General features: G+C 41.3%; 2 protein-coding genes across 3 annotated transcripts in view; both read right to left on the bottom strand.

The window, feature by feature from the left end:
* Positions 1 to 520, bottom strand: part of cpt1a2b (carnitine palmitoyltransferase 1A2b) — a 63,939-nt gene extending 63,419 nt beyond the window's left edge. The window contains exon 1 of the transcript XR_006828441.1: positions 363 to 520. The gene's annotated coding sequence lies outside the window, so the exon portion shown is untranslated. The remainder of the gene's footprint in view (positions 1 to 362) is intronic.
* Positions 521 to 2,137: 1,617 nt separating this feature from the next.
* Positions 2,138 to 18,694, bottom strand: part of LOC123984398 (serine/threonine-protein kinase BRSK1-like) — a 28,294-nt gene continuing 11,737 nt past the window's right edge. Inside the window, exons 11-22 of one of the 2 annotated variants that reach the window (XM_046071266.1) lie at positions 16,670 to 16,767; positions 16,371 to 16,521; positions 16,126 to 16,186; positions 13,668 to 14,280; positions 13,237 to 13,285; positions 11,494 to 11,617; positions 11,254 to 11,355; positions 10,691 to 10,799; positions 7,908 to 7,997; positions 7,620 to 7,805; positions 3,157 to 3,222; positions 2,138 to 3,068 (exon numbers count right to left, since the gene is read on the bottom strand). In XM_046071266.1, coding sequence (XP_045927222.1) covers positions 3,191 to 3,222; positions 7,620 to 7,805; positions 7,908 to 7,997; positions 10,691 to 10,799; positions 11,254 to 11,355; positions 11,494 to 11,617; positions 13,237 to 13,285; positions 13,668 to 14,280; positions 16,126 to 16,186; positions 16,371 to 16,521; positions 16,670 to 16,767 — 1,615 coding nt within the window. In that variant the 3' untranslated portion in view covers positions 2,138 to 3,068; positions 3,157 to 3,190. Of the gene's footprint in view, positions 7,806 to 7,907; positions 7,998 to 10,690; positions 10,800 to 11,253; positions 11,356 to 11,493; positions 11,618 to 13,236; positions 13,286 to 13,667; positions 14,281 to 16,125; positions 16,187 to 16,370; positions 16,522 to 16,669; positions 16,768 to 18,694 lie in introns of both variants that reach the window. The other variant, XM_046071258.1, reaches the window with a different exon arrangement.

The raw sequence follows: 18,694 nt of genomic DNA, 5'->3' as shown, positions 1-18,694 counted from the left end.
TAACAACACACAAAGTAACGTTAACTATTTCTCAAACACCCGCTTGGACTCGGCTGCGCCCAAACCATTAACGTTAGTTACTCCATCCTGTTCCTGTAGGGGCAGAGAAAAAACACCCACCGCTACAAACAAATACAAACCAGAAAATCAACGCACGTGTATACTAACTCCTTGAAAAGTGTAACTTATTTGCATATATGAACTGTAGCCTAGTGTTATATCACACAGAGGTCCTTTCATGCTCAGCACCATCCCCCTCATGTAATGAAGCAGACCGAGAGCAAAAGCTCCGGAATACATATAAATTGAGAAAAACTCGGACAGCATTTCGAAGGCTTTTGATTAAATGCGACAAAGTTTACCTTAAGTGGCTTTCTCGGAGCTTTCTCGGTGTGAACGCTGATCCGGGCAAGTCCGTTTGCAACCCTTCCCTTCCCTTCCTGTGAAGTCTGCAACAGATCGAGCTCTTGCCCAACAAGTCACCCACTACCAGTATAGCGGACAAAGATAGTGTGAGCCGAGAGGAGCGAAGAGGAGGAGGCAGCTGAAAATATGCTGTGGAAATGTAGGCGTTAACTTCGACCAAAAGTCCGTGGCTATGGACCGTTGTCCATAATACAAAACAAGATATGATTGAATTAAGTGAATTAAAGCCCCCCTCCAGTGTATTTTGACATTTCATGTTTTTCTTAATCATTTCCTTACAGTGTTGATTACCTTAAAAATGAGGTAAGAGAATACAACAGAAGCAAACAGTAGCACAGTATGAATTATATGACATAATATAGAAATACAGTAGGTTAACTAAGTTACCAATAATTGTACAGTTGGACTGTTTAGCCGTTTTGTAGTATGGTATATTAAAAATAAATAATAATAATAATAATAAAAATAGCCTTATATATTATGATAACGACCAACTATATTTTTTTTCTTTCTACAGATGTCATTTTGTTTTAAATAATGGGACAAATTCTGAAACTAGTTCACTGAACTGTGAAGTAAATGCATATGTAGCCCACTGCAATTTATCTGATCATAACCTTTTTTTAATACAGTCTACGATCGTAAGATACGGTTTGTTCCTTTGAGCTTTGTTTTAGCACCTTCAATTTTACAAATAAACACCTCTGGACAAGAGTGAGAGCTCTTCGTTTTCCACTTCACTCTGCTGGATGATACAATGACGTCAGCATACAGACACGCCCACATAGAGGATAGTAATTTAAAAACAGGTAGGGCCTACATGAGGTCCAATAGGGAAACCCTGTAATTTATTTTAATTTTGCGTCTTTTAATGTTCCAAAAGTGTTTTCACATGTTTTAAATAAATGAAAATCTTGGAGACAATGCTTTCAACGTGGCCAGGATTTTAGAGTTATGGACCTCCGGAGTTCAATCAGGAGCCCAAATTCCCCCACTGCAACCCACACACTCCTTAAAGAGTTTTTGAATGGACATCAAAAAGTTTATAAAATGTTCAGATTGAAATTTTTGTCACTTCAGTTATTAATTTAACTGTTAACATTATATACTCTGTAAAATTTCTCACACTACATGATCTAACTGCTGTTTGTTACTCCACTGTGTCAAAACATTAGCACATTTAGGATATAGGAAGTTTGACATTTCATATGCTTTGATTTGCTTTATTCCAGAGAGTTAAATAATAACATGCCACTCTCATGTCTGTACAGTAAATTCTGCCAGTAGTCGGGTCGCTTAGCTTAGCTCAAAGACTGGAAATGGGCAAACGGCTAGCCTGGCTCTGTTCGTTGGTATAAAAAATATCCAACCAGCCCCTCTATAGCTCGCTACGAGCTTTACTGCTAGCAGTAGATTCAAGCTTACTGTACAGATATGACAGTGTTTTTCCCAGCATATTTCCAAAAAAGTTGAGTCTAAGTAATGCCAGAGCCACACCCTTAAGGTGTTACTGCAGAATATAATCTCCCAGTACCCCAAATTCTATAGAAACATACCAAGGACATGACCTCACGGGTAGCCATGGCTTTGCTCTTGAAGTCTTTAAATAAACCAGGACACTGTAATATTATAGTACTGATTTTGCCACAATTCAAAGTAAGGGTAATTACTGAACATTTTGTAGTGTACCATGAAATAGAACACAAACACCTGTATTTCCACTGTTGTTTATTGGTCAGTATTTTTCACAGGCAATAATAATCATTGTCATAATAGTGCACTTTTCCTTTTTTGTAATTATACTACAGACATTTCTCTTCGTCGTTGCCGCCATCATCATCAATAATTGTGTTAGCAGTTTTCTCGACCCACCCTCCCCCACACACCTCCTCCTCCTTTCTCTCGAGTTTTTCTGAGGTCACGAATTCCTCCAGAGTGAAACTTTTTCTACTGTGTGGAGTGGAGGTTCACAAGATTTGGGGGGTTGGTCATGGGTGGGGTGTAGCAGGTTGGGGATGGAGGTGAACATGGGTGGGAGACAAGAGATTATAGTCGTACAATTCTAACTGCAGAAGAAGAATGAGCAATAATAATGAGAGGAAGAGTTGGTACGGTGACTACAGTGTCGATAAAAGATAGTGAATGCTACATAGATATGGATGGCATACAATGGAGACAGAGACAGGAATGCAGTGTATACAAATGTATACAGTATCTGCGTTGAAGTATACAGCGTATAAAATGTATACAAAGGGAGGGGAGGAGGGAATGATTATATAAGGGGATGAGATATGTGCAGCTGGGACAAGGATGGGTGTGGAGCAGGATTCAAGAGACACAAAGAGGAGGAATGATGGGGGAGTAGAAAATGTAAAGTTGAGGGGGGAGAGGGGGGGTTAAAGGAGGATTGAGGGAAGGAGGGGTGAGATTTTTTTCAATAGGAGAATTTTTGCGAGGGTGGGAGTCTCTCAGCCGCAAACGTGCCGAGGGTCCCATTGTGACTATGAATGGATTAGATGCAGAGTTTGCTCAGAGTAGAGCAAAGTTCCAGCCTTTCTTTCTGCCTTTGCCTCTTCACGTTTCTATCCTTTAACTAACTCCTTTCTTTCTGAAAGTGGATGTAAGGTGAACTTGATCCTGACCTTGAGTGTAAAATAAAAAAAGGAGAAAAGACTATGACATAATGCTCTCTTTTGTGTATGTGAATATGGGACTTTAAACCTCCCTGACCTTTGACCTTTCAGATGTGTGCCTCACCTTCTTCTCACTTTGAGCGGCAGGATGGGAAAAGAAATCCTGTGATTAAATGAGAGGGAGAAAACACATTTAAATCCACTGTTAAACCAGCGCAGGCTGAAAATCTTTGTTTGTGTCCGTTGAGGGTGCTGTGCCACTTAAAAGTGCAAAAAAAAAAGAACTGTCACATAGTTTTTCAAAGCTTACCAAAATGATTAGGACACCATGCAAAAACCTCACCGATGGCAATGATGCACGTATAATTAAAAAATCTGTTTGCATTTGGATGTTAATCCCTTGATTAAAATATTCTAGGACGTTTAAGTACAATTTTCCAAACACTAAAAAAAAATAACTGCAAATGAATGTTGTTTATTTCCATTGTTGTCCAGCTGTGTCAGTGTGCAGAGTGTGTGAAGAGACTATAATATATGGTTTCAGTGGAGTGTTGGTTTGCATGAAAAACATGTTTCTCAAGTTATGGACATGACCAGGAAATTCATGTGTGTTTGCACTCACTATTCATGAATTATTTTGCACTCTGAACAAGACTAAAAGTCTACAGCTAGCTGCTCTGTAAGACTAGTGGTGGTTTGAGCTAAATACTAAATTCAGTATTGCAAGCATGCTCACCAAGACAATTATAACATGCTGCTGTTTATGTTTGCCATGTTCACCTTCTTAGTTTTACTTGTTAGCATGCTAACAATTTCAAGTTAGCTCTAAACACAAAGTGCAGCCAAGGCAGGTGGAAATATCAGGTGTTTGGTCATAAAACAATGTAGTGGATAAATTTGAATTTTGACCTGATGATGGCGCTAGATAAAAAAAGGACCACCCATGTCTAATTATTCTCTGGGGATCACGGATGTAAAATTTCATGGCAATCCATCCAGTGATTGCAGAGATATTTCAGTCTGCAAAGTGGTGGACCAACCGACAAACCTATTTGCCACGTCACTAGCCTGGTTAAAAAGTCTTTGAACTAATTCTGTAAGATTCGAGCAGCTTTGCATCCTGATTTAGGTTCCAATTACCTGAATAACACCCGAATGAAGGGACACACAAAACAAACTGATCAAATGCCTGAAGAAGTGAACGACTCAGCACTGATAAATATCTGGTGGTAGAGGCTTTTGTTCTAATACATAAAAGTCCACATTAAGTTTATCTCTCACTGTGTGTGTGGAATCTTCATAAAATGTGAACACCAAGGGTAGCAAACAGTGAAAAGTGAACAAAATAAAAGCTAAAAGGTACTTTTGCAGCAACAATTTTCAGAATGTTAAAGAAAAAGGAGAGGAGCTGTTTTACAGGTTTTCTCAAGGAAAGCTGGTTTGCTCTGCAGTGTCAGACATCTTTAAAGTGACATTTCCCTGTCTTCACCCATCTCCTGCTTTTCGATTCAGGAAAAAAACACGACAAGTAAATAAATAGATAAATAGATAAATAAATAAATAAATAAATAAATACATGTTCAATAAATATATGAAACAAAAATATGTTTACACTTTTTTCAAAAAAGCTTTTGACATTCACATGGTTAGCGCCGCCCTCTATTTTGCTGGTGGCAAACACATCATCATTTAAAAAAACAGAGAGAGAGAGAAAGCCCAGAGCAGAGTAGAAAAAAGAAGGTATGGAAAGTAAAAAATAAAACAAGCAAAGTTTCATTCTTGATGAAGTGGGCACTCCCCCCATCCCCCACCTCCTCCAGGCAGTATGGGCAAAGAGTTTTTCTAACAACAGACACACCCGAGTCCCTTTTTCTTGCTTGCTTGCTTTAGTACATTATCTGTTCATCTTCACATGCCTCTCTCTCTCTGTCCTCCCTCCAACTCTCCTTTCAGAGAGGCAGAACGGAGGGTCACGCTGCATCGTTCCGCATTCGTTCTTGGTAAACAAAAAGGAACATAGGAAGGGTTTTGGTTGCCTAATTGTCGGACTACAAACACTTGGTTGTCCTGTTTGACCAGCCTCTTTTTTTTAAATTCCAGACTTCCATCATCATCTATCTTCTATTACTCTAATTTCATGGAATATAATTCTCCTCTCAGTTAAAGGATAGGTTTGGACTTGTTTCAAGCCTTTCATACAATATTCACATGTCTACACTAATATTAGAGATGTCGGACACTGTAATCATTCCTCCTCTCCATACTGGCTGTGGAGTCATCCCTTCTTAAAGTGACTCCATTATAAGATATAGGAGACAAAACCACAGTGAAAAAAAGTTCAGCTGAAGTTAATATGTGGATTTAGTTTCAAACCGTAATTACAGGCAGAAAAAACAGCTGTTGGAAAAACGTCTAACTGTGATTCAGAGTTGGCGATATCAGGAATTTACCAGTAATGTCATCTCCCACTTGCTAAAACTAACTAGCTAGAACTACAGAAATGTCAGCAGACTGCTGGCAAAAACATGAACACTACTGCTAATACCGTAGATTCAGCTCATTTAAGAGCAGCATTTTGTTTTTGTCTTGTTTCACTTGTTAACAAGCCGCTCCAAATATGTAACACCGCAAAAGGAACAAAATTAGTCTATTTATATGATGTCACTACAAGGCTAGCAGGGCTGGTAAACATCTGGAAATAACCAAATGCAGGATGATTTTCCCTAATTTTTCCCATCATGCCATTGTTTGAGTGGTGCATCTTTCTGCTCATTCATGTCATATGGGTAAAACTGATAGAGATGTTTATGACTTATGACAAACCTTGGCTGACATTTTGTTTGTTTGCCTGTAGTAGAAAACTTTGTAATATACCCTTGCTTATATAGATGGTATTGTCCTACTACTATATAAAATAAGCAGAGTATCCCTTCTACTACAGCCCTATGCACAACACTTGACAGGTCGGCCATGCCTAGTTATTGCTGTTAAACTATGATGGGAGGCCTGCTATTCGGGAGAGGAGTTTAGCAAATGTTAGTGAGGCTAATGGAGACTGCTGAAGCTTCATATTAGCTTAGGCTAAACATTAAAACGCAAGGACTGTGAATTTTGTTCTTTTATCATTCATAGTAGGGTTGCACTTGGAAGGGATTGTTTCACAGCCAGTATTTACAGGAGAAAAAACCTAAAGCAAAAAATGTCTATTTCAATGTGGCCTACATATAGCACATGAATGTTGTATTGAGATAGACTAGAAACAGTTTAACAGATCTGACTTTCATTGTCGTCTCTGAGTTTTCTTAGGTTTTGGACTACTATTTTTTTTTTTGTTCTTCCTTTGCTACCAAAATGGACACCCGTTACTGGCTATCCTCTGTTTTATCTCTATCTATTCATCTCACTCTCTTCCAGTGGGCGTTTTCACTTCTGAGACATTCTACCTGTGGTGTGACTAGTGTCCTCAAAATGGGTTTAAATCTAACTAACTATCCACTTTTTTTCTCCTCCGTTAAAGGCAATATGGTATCATAGCTTTATCAGTGTAATTAAGAAATAATTGTGGGACTTTATGCTTCTCGTACACTCAAGGAAAAGTTGCGTGTTGTCTGTCCTATTTTGATATTCGCTAACTGTAGGGCTATATTACGTAGACCACATCAGATCCATTCCCCGCCATTTCTTTGCATGTTTTCCTCTGCTCTCAGACTACTTGATTGTTAACGGGTAGCATGAATATTGCCTACTATCTACACCCTAACAATCAAGTCTAAATCAAGACTCTTCTTGTTATTTTGTTGCTTTCTCAAATGACATCCTCATTTTGTTGCTATGCTTGAGAATACACATTTTCCCCTTCAATTAGAAAGTGAGAAGAAGAGAGGAGAACGGGCTTCCAGTCATGTGACTCATGTTTGGTCAGGTGGTCTTGAGGAGGCTTGACGATCCAGGTGACAGTTGGCTGGTCAGAAAATGATAAGAGAGAATGACTTAAGGGTCTCTGTTATTGGCCAGTATCTTCCTGCGCCATTTTGACGGACTGATGGGAGGTTTCCTGTTGGATTTGAACTACGTGTTGCATGTGATTGGTCGGTGGGAATGTCATGTGCTTTCTTGATTCGTCGAAGTGGGCGAACTATGTGTTTCCCTGGCTTTGAGCTTTTCCTGTGTTTCTCTGGTAAGGTGGGACTTTTTGGACGTCCGGTCTTTGGACTTGTCACTTCCAGGGTGAAGCGGCCCTTGAAGGCTGACCAGAGATCAGTTCAACCTGCCTCTGTCATCCCCACAAACATACATTTCTGCTAAAATCAGCCATTTATGGGGAATTCTCCGCAATATCCCTAGATCAGCTTCAAGGAAAAACATTCCTGTCCTCTATCCCATTGCTTTGGAATAATGGTATGAAGCAAGGCAGGAAGGAAGGAAATAGTGGAGGAAAGGACTGAGGGAAGGAAGAGAAAAAGGCTAGGCAGATGACCCTCGCCCCTCTTCCACAACATTCTTTTCAGGGATGAGATTGCGTCCCGTTGGACGACGAGAGGAGTCTGGTCTTGTCCTTACCCGACCCTCGCCTTTGTAAGACGGCCCCGGTGCTGCTCCCACTTCCGCTCCCACTTCCGCTCCCCCCGTCTGCCACTTGCTCCTTCTCTCCCCGCTCCCGTTCCCGCTCGGATCCGCTTTCAGAACGGCGGGAGTTCTGACGCGAAGGAGTGCTGGGCTGGCGTGAAAGCTGACCATTCTTCTCATCTGAGGGGCAAGAGGTAAAATCAGGGACAGCAGAAGTGAACAAACAATTTAACACATTGTACATATAGCATGTAAGTGTGTGTGTGTGTATGTATTACTTACCAGCCAGTGCCTGCACAGAAGGCTGATCATGACTACTCAGGAGCTGAGCCTGAATGGTTTCCACCACTCTCTTGAACCTGCGGCTGGGACCTGAGGGGAGAGAGAATCGGTTCCCCTGACTGAGAGAGCATTCTTTTAAAGTTGTCAAAGTCTACAAGTGAGAAAATTGAAACTCCAATTTTCAATACTGAAACATAAATTTAGCCCCAAGGATATAAAGATACATTTAAACTGAAATGGGCATGAAGAGTAAAACAGGGTCCACATATTCCATATATTTCCGGATCTTTTCAGACCCCCAATAATTGATGTTTTTGGCCACTTGAGGGCAGCAAAAACTAGCTGAGCTCAACACTGACATATTGTCACCTTTTAAGTTGCTACGGCGAACTCGTTAGCAAGTTGCCTACATGGAGTGACGTTAGCATTCAAGTCAAATACTCATTCTCTTTTAACTCTGCTTTTTGTCTCCTGAGGGCTTTTTAGATGCTAAATGCGTCACAAGTTTCAAGTTTCAGGTTAGCTAGCGGCTAACTGGGTCTGGCTGGTATTTGGTGCTGAGCAGCTGTGGGTTTTCATGGCTTTCTCACTGGAAACAGCTGCCCGCTGAAGCCGAAAACGACACTACGAGAGCAGTGAGAGTGAACCAAAACAGTAAAGTTGTGGGCCTGACAGCTAAACAATGAGCTGTGTAACGCAGAGTGGAGAGCTGCAGATTCAGGCTATAACTGTCTGTAGGTTCATCACTATGAGCGGCATCTTTTATTTGTCACGTTGTTTTCACAGTGTTTCATACTTTTTTATTATACAAATATTGATAATTGGCACCTTTAAAATTGTGAAAATGCAAACTCCAAGTTTAAATCCCAAAAGAGAAATGGGTTTTTTTTAATCACATCTATATAAATTAAAATATAGTGTAATGGGAATTCCATAAAAACACCAAACATTTTAGCATGTAACCCTGGACTCTTGTTTGTTCATCCTGACTTCAGGGTCAATGTGTCTCTTTGGGCTGACATGACCTACCCCACTTTTTTCACTCCTTCGAACATACAGTGTATGGGTGTTGCTGTGAGTCCTTCTGCAGAAGACTTGAATAAAGTATACAGAAAGACAAGTGTTTGCCTAAGCAGTTTATTTATAAACTCGAATTGCCATCACAATAGACTAAAGCTGAAATGTGTCCATATTCCGGGATCTTTTTATTAATATATAGATTACTTTGAAGCCGATATGAAGTATATAATGTGGGGATAACTACTAATTCTACAGCAAATTAGCTTTAGGGACAACACATCTTTGCTTCACCAAAAAAATATTTAATGGGTAAGGCGTAACCCCGACCCTGAACATTTTACATTACATTGTGGAGTTGTAGACTGTTGTATAGAGTATGCACTAAAAGTTGTCACACTGCATTGGGTAAGTTGTTACACTGGACTGTCAAAAAATAAGAACACAATTACTACTACTGTCTAATGGTTGGAGCCAGTGTGAGCAGTGGGGTGGGAATGACGTGAGAATATGCATTTCCTGGTCATGTCCTGTGAAACATGTTATTTATGCAAACAAACACACCACTGAAAGCATATTCCTCTTCACACCATCAATGAACAGATGAGACTTGTGGTTGTCCAAAGGGAGTAAACGGGGCCTCTCCTTTGCGCACTTTGTAAGTTCATTGAAATGTTTCAGGAAGTCAACAAAGTGCAAACTCAAACTCATATTTCTGTGCACTTCGTCGAAGAAAGCATTTACATTTTCTCTGTTGAAGCTACTTGCAAGCCTTTTTGTTTTCTGCCCACAGAGGTGCGAACTTCAGGGCGTGTGCAACAGCAAACTGGTAGGAAAAGTTTCTGACCACACTTGGCGAGCTGCTTCTCCAAATCAGGTGGAAAAATCATCACTAGGGAACAGTACAAACACCACACTAAACTGATGACTGTATGAAGTAGTGCCTGTGTGTGTACGCGCGCGCGCGCGCGTGTGTGTGTGTGTGTGTGTGTGTGTGTGTGTACTTCATACAGTTTCATGAATTCAGTCTTGTGTAGTCGAGGAATATGCCTGCTACTGTAAACAGCATAATAATTTTTTTGCAGAATAATTTTATACTATTGTCAGAGCTATTTACATAATATCACAATGTTTTTTCAACATGTTCTAAGTGATTGTTTGGAAGTTGTCATTGAGACGACTTTGTCTAAACTGACATGGGTGCAAATGTTGGCTAAATCTCAATGTTAGCTCAACATAGCACTTCAACTAAAGCATCAAAAGACGTGTTCTTGTCTCCTCTACTTATTTAATTATAATTTTGAACATTCATACATAACAAAGTTGTACTGCATAACATGAAAGGGGCATATTATTTACTTTCAAAGCAAAAAAATGAAAGAAATTTGTGCTCTCCTCAGATTAGAGTGACTTTGTGATAAAGTGACAGATGTAAACAGGAAGTTGACCAGAGAACAAGAAGTCACACAAAGTGGACTTTGATTTTTGAGATACACCCTCTAGTTTTGGAGTTATGAACAGTGTGACAACTCTCATGTGTGACAACTTACCCCGCTCTCCCCTACTCTACTAAGCACTTTAGTGTTATTTTGCACATTCTATGAGGTAACTGATCATCAGTCGTTCAACATAATCGTGCAGTTTAAACATCCCTTATGTTGGACAGAAAGGACTTTTTGGATTTTATCAAATTATTTTACTTTGTGTAATGTGCCCCACCAGCTGGTACCTAACATGTACGACGGCCAATAAACACATCCTTCTACCTGTTATTAGAGTGAAGGTGACGCTGTAGATGCCCATCTCTCTTCTTCCCTCTCTCTCTGCTCGTTCCCTCTCTCGCTCCCTCTCTCCCTCAGAGAAAGCGATGTCCACCTACAGGAGAATGGGGTTCATGACCGGGATTGTTGAATTAATAAGGTTTGCTCAGACACAAAGATCAAAGATTGTTAGTTACATGCCCTCTTAAAGCCTATATGCGATTATTATTTGTCTCCATGTTTCTTTCACAGTTCATTTATCTCTGTGTTCCTTTGTTGGGTTTTTTGATACTACCATTGTGGGGCTCCAAAGTTAGCAATGTTCAAATTCTACACAGAGTGATAGTTAAATGAACAGCTGCCAGTTGTTAACCCATGTAATTGTCTGAATCTGAATGTTTATGATGCTCACATTGAAACACACAAACTCTTCATGCGGAGCACTGAGATGTTAGAATTAGATATGAATGCCTGTGTGGGTTTGAAACTTGCAGGGCCAGCCAACATGCGTGTGTAAAGATGGAGTTTTGGGTCTGACAGGGCTGAAGAGGAAAAAAATGTAATAATACCTGGAACTTGACAGGCTTCTGGAAGACAGAGGGGCCGCCGGAGGACTTGTACTCTGCCCGGAAACTGTTCTGAGACACTACACTGTGGCTCAGGGATGGGATCTGGTGAGGCAAAAGAAACGGGGGACGCTCAGTGAGAAAGATCAAATCTTAAATGTGTGCCTTTAATGCCACAAATGGTATTACATAGTAATCGTAACTGGAAATTGTTGAGGCTTATCTAAGCTCGATTGTACTCACAGAGAGAAAGGCATGGACGATGTCGGCCTTGATAGAGCTAAGCGGCTTGTCTTGAATCAAAATAAAGATCTGCTCCTCTTTATCCAGGCTGATGAAGTTACCGAACCAGGACCTCTTAGCCAGTCTGCAAATAAGGGAGGAATTGATTTAGGACAGATTAGTCCTGTTTCACACATTTCACACATTATGAATCCAAATCAACCAGTACACAAAATGAATTCAGGTTGTATTATTTTTAACTGGCCTATAATGACTGACATAGTGTTCATTCAGAGCCACTGACGTCAAGGAATTTACTATTTATAACAATTTGGTTACACAATTAAATTCTGCTGCACAGGGAGAACTAATGTTAACACACACATACATGAACATTAGATCTTCACTAAATCATTCCCGGAGGTTGAGCTGGTGGAGGGAACTGCAGCAATCAGCATAACAGAAAATTCATGGTGAAAGAGTCAGGTTAACAATCTCCACACAGTATACTGGCATGGATACTATTCAAGCCTGCCCACAGAAATGTCTGGGCCCCTGAAAAGGTCCAGTAAATAGGCCCTCTGCAAATCTGCTTTACTCATGTCAACACATGCTGTTGTCTCTCTCTGTCTCCTACATAAACACATACATGGCTTGCTGCATGCAGTGCACTGTTGATGTTTTGACGTCGCGTACAACAGACATTACTCATACCATGTTCAGGAGGGGTGGTTTTCATTGTGAAACAGGCCATATTTTACTAAAGCAAAAAATATTTTTAAGTAATGATGAGTTTTTTGGTTCAAAATTAAATTTGGTTATCTTTGCCTATATTTAGAATGAACATCATTAGTGCTGGACTGCATGGGCCCTCCAAGCAGCTGGGCCCCAGAATGCTTTCCCCTTTTTCCCCCTTATGGGTGGCCCTGATACTATTGGATGGTACTAGTCAGCTGGTGTGAGAGCCAGTGATCATGAAGCATGAATGCAACAGCTGATAACATGCAGATTTTTCTGACATGAATGACCAATTCTCCATTAATGTTTAGTAGAAAAAAAATAAATGGCGCTGTCTGCAAAACTGTATTGTAAGCAAATCATTTGTTTCATATTCAGTCTTTAAATTTGCTGTGACTGATTTTTGCACTTGGGTGCTGCAGACACAAGATATGCCAGCAAACAATGCTAGCAAACAGTTGCCCTTTTAAACTTTTTTTGTTTCATATTTACAAATCCAACAGATATGGAGCAACATTAGCATTCATTTGGAGTCGTGTTTCTGACCACCTGATGAATGGAAAACCAGTATGCACTCTCCATTTTGCTCGGTTTTGTGCTCCACTAACTCCAGAGAAAAATATCTAGCTCTTTAGCTGCTAAAAGCTGCACAATGTTCCCCAGCAGGTTGCTAACCTTGAAGAAATGTATAGTTGGGTGATCATTTTCTGGGGGGGGGGTCATTAAGAGCCACTCCTTTAACTTACATTAAAGCCACTTTAAATTGATCTGGGGGTAAGCTTGGTGGGAAAGATCATTTCAAATGTTTCAAGTGCAATTTCCTGTGCTTCAAGAATGTTTTTACAAAAGAAAAAGGTTATCCTACTACAAGGATCACATCTCTGTAAAAAAGTTAATTAAAATTAGTTATCAAATATAAACCCTCTAAACAGCTACTAAATTAAGCTTGTGGTGAGATTGATTGTCAGTTAATATGTCAAACTGTTTGCAAATAGAGAAAGACAAACTGAGACTGTGCAGACTTACTCTGGACTGGACTCCGGAGTCAAACTGGACATGTCCTCTGATGTAGGGACTAAAAAAGAGAAAGAGAGAGGAGAGAGGAAGAAAAATGGAAAAGAGCAGTGAATCTTGATGACAGGCCATAATTTAATTGCCCTAATTACAGATTATCACAGAATTAGACATTACTCAACACAGCCGCAGGCTGCAGGCTGGGGCATGCAGTCATTTCTTGATGATAACAGATTCTATCTTGGATGCAGCGACACAGTAGGAGACCTGATTGTTTAAACTGTTAGCAGAGCATCTTGACATTGATGGAGACAAATGTTACTTCTTGCTACAGCTGCAAAACACATGTTTAGGATTTATTTTTTTCCCCAAACAATCAGTGTAGAGGATTGACGCCGTCATCATTCACTTTGTGTTTGTTAAAATTCTTCAACGTCACTCACCTTGTAGTTTGCGCCGATGGAAGCGTGGCGAGCCCAGGAGGTTGTTTTTGAACGAGTTGAGCCTTGTTCTCCAGTGGCCGGAGCTCGAGGCAGCCAGGCTGCCACTGCCGCCCGGGCTGGAGGGCGGGGTCAGTGACAGCGAGACCCCGCCGGCTCCGTCCACTCTGGAAGAAGAAGACGAGGAGGAAGAGGAGGGCGGGGTGGTGGAGGAAGGGTGTTGGATTTGGTGCACAGGTGTGCCCAGCGGGGTGGGCAGCGGTGAGCCCTGCGGCGTGACCTGCGACACAGGAGGAGGGGTAGCAGAGGAGTTAGAGGACGAGTGGACGTTCTTGGACTTGAACACAGACGGAGAAGGGAAGTTGAAGAAGCGTGGAATGGGGGAGAGGAGTGGAGACGGGGACGGGGAAGGAGAGCGTGGTGTCTGGAGAGGGAGGGACTTCATGGAGTGGAGCGGGGGCCGGTCAGTTGGGCCCTTTGAGGGCAGGGTCTGGGTTTTTGGGTCAGGCGCCTGGCGGGTAGGCCGAGAGGTGGTGGCACTTCCTGGTTTGGGGTCTTTAGAGGAGGAAGCGGAGGTGGGGGTGACTTCTGGTTGGCTGAAAGTGAAGACCGGGCTCTGATGGGCAGACAGAGAGAGATGGGGAGAAGGAGGGAAAGAGGGATGAGAGAGCAATGGTCATGAATTATGGTTCATGGAAATGATTCTTCAACAAGCCTTGATCAGGTGCAAGATGAATTTTTGTGTTTATGTGTGCTTTTAGTCAGCATGCGAACACACACTTTGGAATGAGGCAGCATGGGGTGTCTATAAAATGCGAATATGTATGACTGATGATGTATGATAGAACAGCGTGGCAAGCAGTGACTGCTGAGAAAGAGTTATCAGAGCAAAAAACATCATCAGAGGACATTTGGTTTTGATGGTGACATGGTTTTGGGTTTTCCTGTTTTATGTTAAAGAGTTTGATTGTCTGCCCTGCCCTGTAAGTTTCATCTGTGTCTAGTTCTCCTTTCCTTATTTGTATTCAATGAGTCAAGCATCCCTGCCATTTTGCTAGCGTTTTTGGACCTTGTTTCCCTAGAACCTTGCCTGTGCTTTTGGATTTTGATTCTTGAATGATTGTTGAACCGCTCCCTTCTGGAATTGCCAGTGCATACTGCATTCCTGGTTTTGTCCCTTGCCTGCCTCACCTTCCCGTGAGCCTGTGTACTTTTTGATTTAATCTAAATACCATTTGAACTGCGCCTGCTCTGCCCTGGTGTCTTTTTGGGTCCAAACCCTTGTGTTCCTGTTCCCCGCTTAAACAAACTGTGACAGATGGCCAAATCTGAGATATTGAAGCTGCTGATAATACATATGTTTACTGTATATACTGTGTATTGAATAGGAAAATACTGGGAAGACAGATTCGGCAACTTTGTTTTTATACACAACCCTGCAGAGAGTTAATATTGACTGATTGATTGCAACTGATAAACACTATGTTGCATTCAGGAACCCGTATGAAAATCCAAATTATAATTATTAAGTTTAAGGATAAGGCTGGAATTATCCTATATTTTATTATTGTCAACAATTACAAAGAAAATACCAAAACCAATGTGCTTGTCTTGTAATGCTGCCTGATTACTGTGCCTTTGGCACATAGCTCTGTACACTACACGCTGGACAGGTCAATTACAAGGCTGACCCATAGAAATGGACAACTTTCCTTGAGTCACCAAGTCTACGACGTTCTATGACCAATTAACTTGAACTACATATCTTTGGACTGTGGAAAGAAAAAAAAAAAAACGAGAAAATAGAGGAAATATAGCGAACTTGACTCAGAAAGGGCCCAGATCATTAATAAAACATTAATGCCGCTTTCTGTGTCAATCCCCCAACGCATGAGTGTAATCATTTAGTCCGATTATGTGATGTACAGAACAGCACATTTTACAGACCGTTCTAGGCATAGGGAGATTAAAATGGGTGAGATTATTCTGGATCTGATGTAGCTGTGAAACTTTGTAGATTGCCATCTTCGTTATACAACTTAATATGCTTTGGAATCTAAAAAGTTGAGCTCTCTGTCTTCAGACTGCAGGTTATATTTACTAGGCAGCTAGGTCAGAGGTTAAAAATAGTTCTATGCAAAGGTTAAAACTAGAGTGTGGGACTTTTGAACATGAACATCCACTACGTTCAAATCCTTGCCAAATGAGTTCATACAATGCTGATTGAGACTATACTATACTGTAATCGCAGTATACCAGTATTTTAAATCTGTCTGTGGTGACGTCCCAGTGATGTGTTTTATGGCAACCAGCAATGATTGGTTTACCGTAGCGAAAGGAGCAACTAAGTGTGGCAGTGTGACAGTGTTTAATTACTCTCACTGTAAGAAGAGGGAGACAAAAGCTCTACACTGTAGGATTACAGAGAGTAGTACACAACAGAGTGGAGTGAAGTTCTTACCCTGGGACTGCTGAGGGGACTGGAGGACAGACCTGTAGATGCTCCACTGACTGAACGAGACCTTTAAAGGACAGCAACAATCAACATTCAGGGAAGTGGGATTTTCAGGTGCAACAATTAAAACAGATTCTATAGTTTATAATTCTAAATTGTTATTCCCACTTGTATGGAATATTAACTTGGCTGTTGTCCACAAATTCTATCAATTAAAAGAACTGTCATGATATGTCAGTGCTGGTCCGTACCTCTGGCTGTGTGCGTTAGTGTCCAGGGCCCTGCGAGGTGGGGTGGGAGACCCCTGTTCTGTGACACTGAGGACCTCAAGGCTCTTCCTCTCTGGACGACAGCGGCCATGACGTGTCAGCATGGGTGAGTCCACACGCTTCCTTGGTGGATCTTGAAGGACAATAATATCAGTAAAAGTCTTTAAAAAAATCTTCTAACAATTTTTGTGAAAATAACATTTGCTTTCATAATCAAGCTATTTTCTTGTTCTTGATTGGACCGTAAAAGGGTTCAACAGTTCAAGAGTAAGTGTTCCCACCTATGTCATTTCTGGGTGGCAGATCCTCGTCTTCACAGCTGGGGTATCGCTCTTTCCTGTCCAACAGGAGGTAGTAGATCATCTTCTCCTGGTTGTCCCTGCAGAAAAAAGATGCAGAGAGACACAGAAACCAAAGGTCAGAAATAGAGAAGACAGATAGCTTTAAGCTGACAGAGTTGGAGAAAAAGTGTGAAAACACAGGAAAAGCCTGTCAGGGTTGTCACAAATCTCCTGACAATTATGGCTGGCACCATCGTAGAGGTTCACACATAAATGGCAAAAAATTGTAACTGATGGAGGTGATATTTGATAAATAGTTTCTAAAATATGATGAATGTGACAGACCAGACATAGACATTATTTCAAATCCTTCATAGTTGCTGTTTGAGTTAAAACAGTCAGCTCTGCTTTGTTAGCTAGCTAATTAGCTCGCAAGCTAATTTTTTGTTAATGAGGGTCACTGAAACTGTAGCACAATTTTTTAAACCTGCTGCAATAGATTGATTTGGCCAAACTGTAAACAAAATACTGACATATTGTCACATTAAGTTATCTGTTAGCTCCATTTTTGGTTTCTGTTTACTCTCAAGGGAAATATCTGGATCTTTAGATAATGCTCCACTATGTTCACCAGCTAGTTGCTAAGTTTGTCTGTCTGCCGTTTGGTGTGGTCAGGTAGTCTGTGGTGAATTTATCTGAACTTTTTCACTGACAACAGCTGCCTACTGCGGCTGGGAAAGGGCATAATGAGAGCTATGAGTCACAGCAGTCGAGTTGCAGGCTGAAAAAATCAAAATGAGCTGTGAGATGCTAAAATGTAGAGCTGTGGAGAACTGCAGATGTCGGGTGTTTATTTTCTGTACGTTTGTCACTACGAGCGAGCCCTTTCACAAAGTTTGATCCATTGTTAAAATAAAGACATTAAGTGCTTTAATGTAAACGCTTCACATTTGTTGGCTTGTCTTGTTGGGCTGCACTGCTGTTGTATTGTGGGTAGTGAGAAGCCACACCAGTTTGGAAGAGAGGGGGGACGCAAGGGATGGGCAGAGAGAGAGAGAGAGAGAGAGAGAGAGAGAGAGAGAGAGAGAGATATGAAAGAGACATTGTCGGGATTGTCGCTCTTGTTCCTGCCATGTCAGGCAGATTAATGATGTAAGTAATTGACTGGCCACAATGAGACAAAGACAATGAGAGAGAGACAGAGACAGAGAGAGACAGACATTGTAAGAGAAATTAAAAATTAACACACACTTACGCAATTTTGGCTTGACAAGTCTGTTGACAAGTCTGTACCTATTTAATGATTGCATTTGCCTACTGGTCATCAAGTGATAAAACTGATGCCCGACCTCGCACGCGGGATTCGCGGGGGGCTGCTGGGCATGGGTGTCGCCGTGCTCGCGCAGTGTGCGCGTTGGGCTCGTCACTTGTGCATTGGTGTTGATGATTGCGTGGCATTTGGGCATTGTGGTTGTTTGCTGCACGGCGGTGGGGTGCTGGATGGGGGGGGGCCACTGGTCTATGTTGTGTCCGCGCCGCGGTCGGTCCGGGCGCTGCTCTTCCTCTTTTGCGTTCCGTCGGCATTACGTTGTCAACTGGCATTTGGGTCGGGGTCTTCTGCGTTTGCATCGCGGTGCATCTGGGAGTCTTTGTTTTTTTTTGATTTGATTTATTCTTTTTCTTTCTTCCACCCCTATTGGCTACTGGGGTTCTTGCCTGCCTGTTACAGTCGTGGCATCCCACTCTCTCTAACAACTACATTCTTTAACAGGCTTATGCGCACACACATGTACACACACACACACATACAGACACATTCACCCACACGCACACAGACGCACACAGACACAAACAAACTTAGGTTGTCCCTGGTAGAATTATTCCTGATGCCTTTCTTTCAGTTACTTATTTAAATTAATTATTATTCCAGCTCTCGTGGCTGTGTTGTGTTGCTTATTTAGTGTGTGTGACTGTTTCTTGTTTTCATTGTTCTCTTAGTTGTCTTAATATGTCATTAATATGTCA

This window comes from Micropterus dolomieu, linkage group LG02 (assembly GCF_021292245.1).
Source record: "Micropterus dolomieu isolate WLL.071019.BEF.003 ecotype Adirondacks linkage group LG02, ASM2129224v1, whole genome shotgun sequence".
Classification (NCBI taxonomy): Eukaryota; Metazoa; Chordata; class Actinopteri; order Centrarchiformes; family Centrarchidae; genus Micropterus; species Micropterus dolomieu.
Note: the sequence above shows the minus strand (reverse complement) of the source record. Positions and strands in the feature narration are given on the sequence as shown.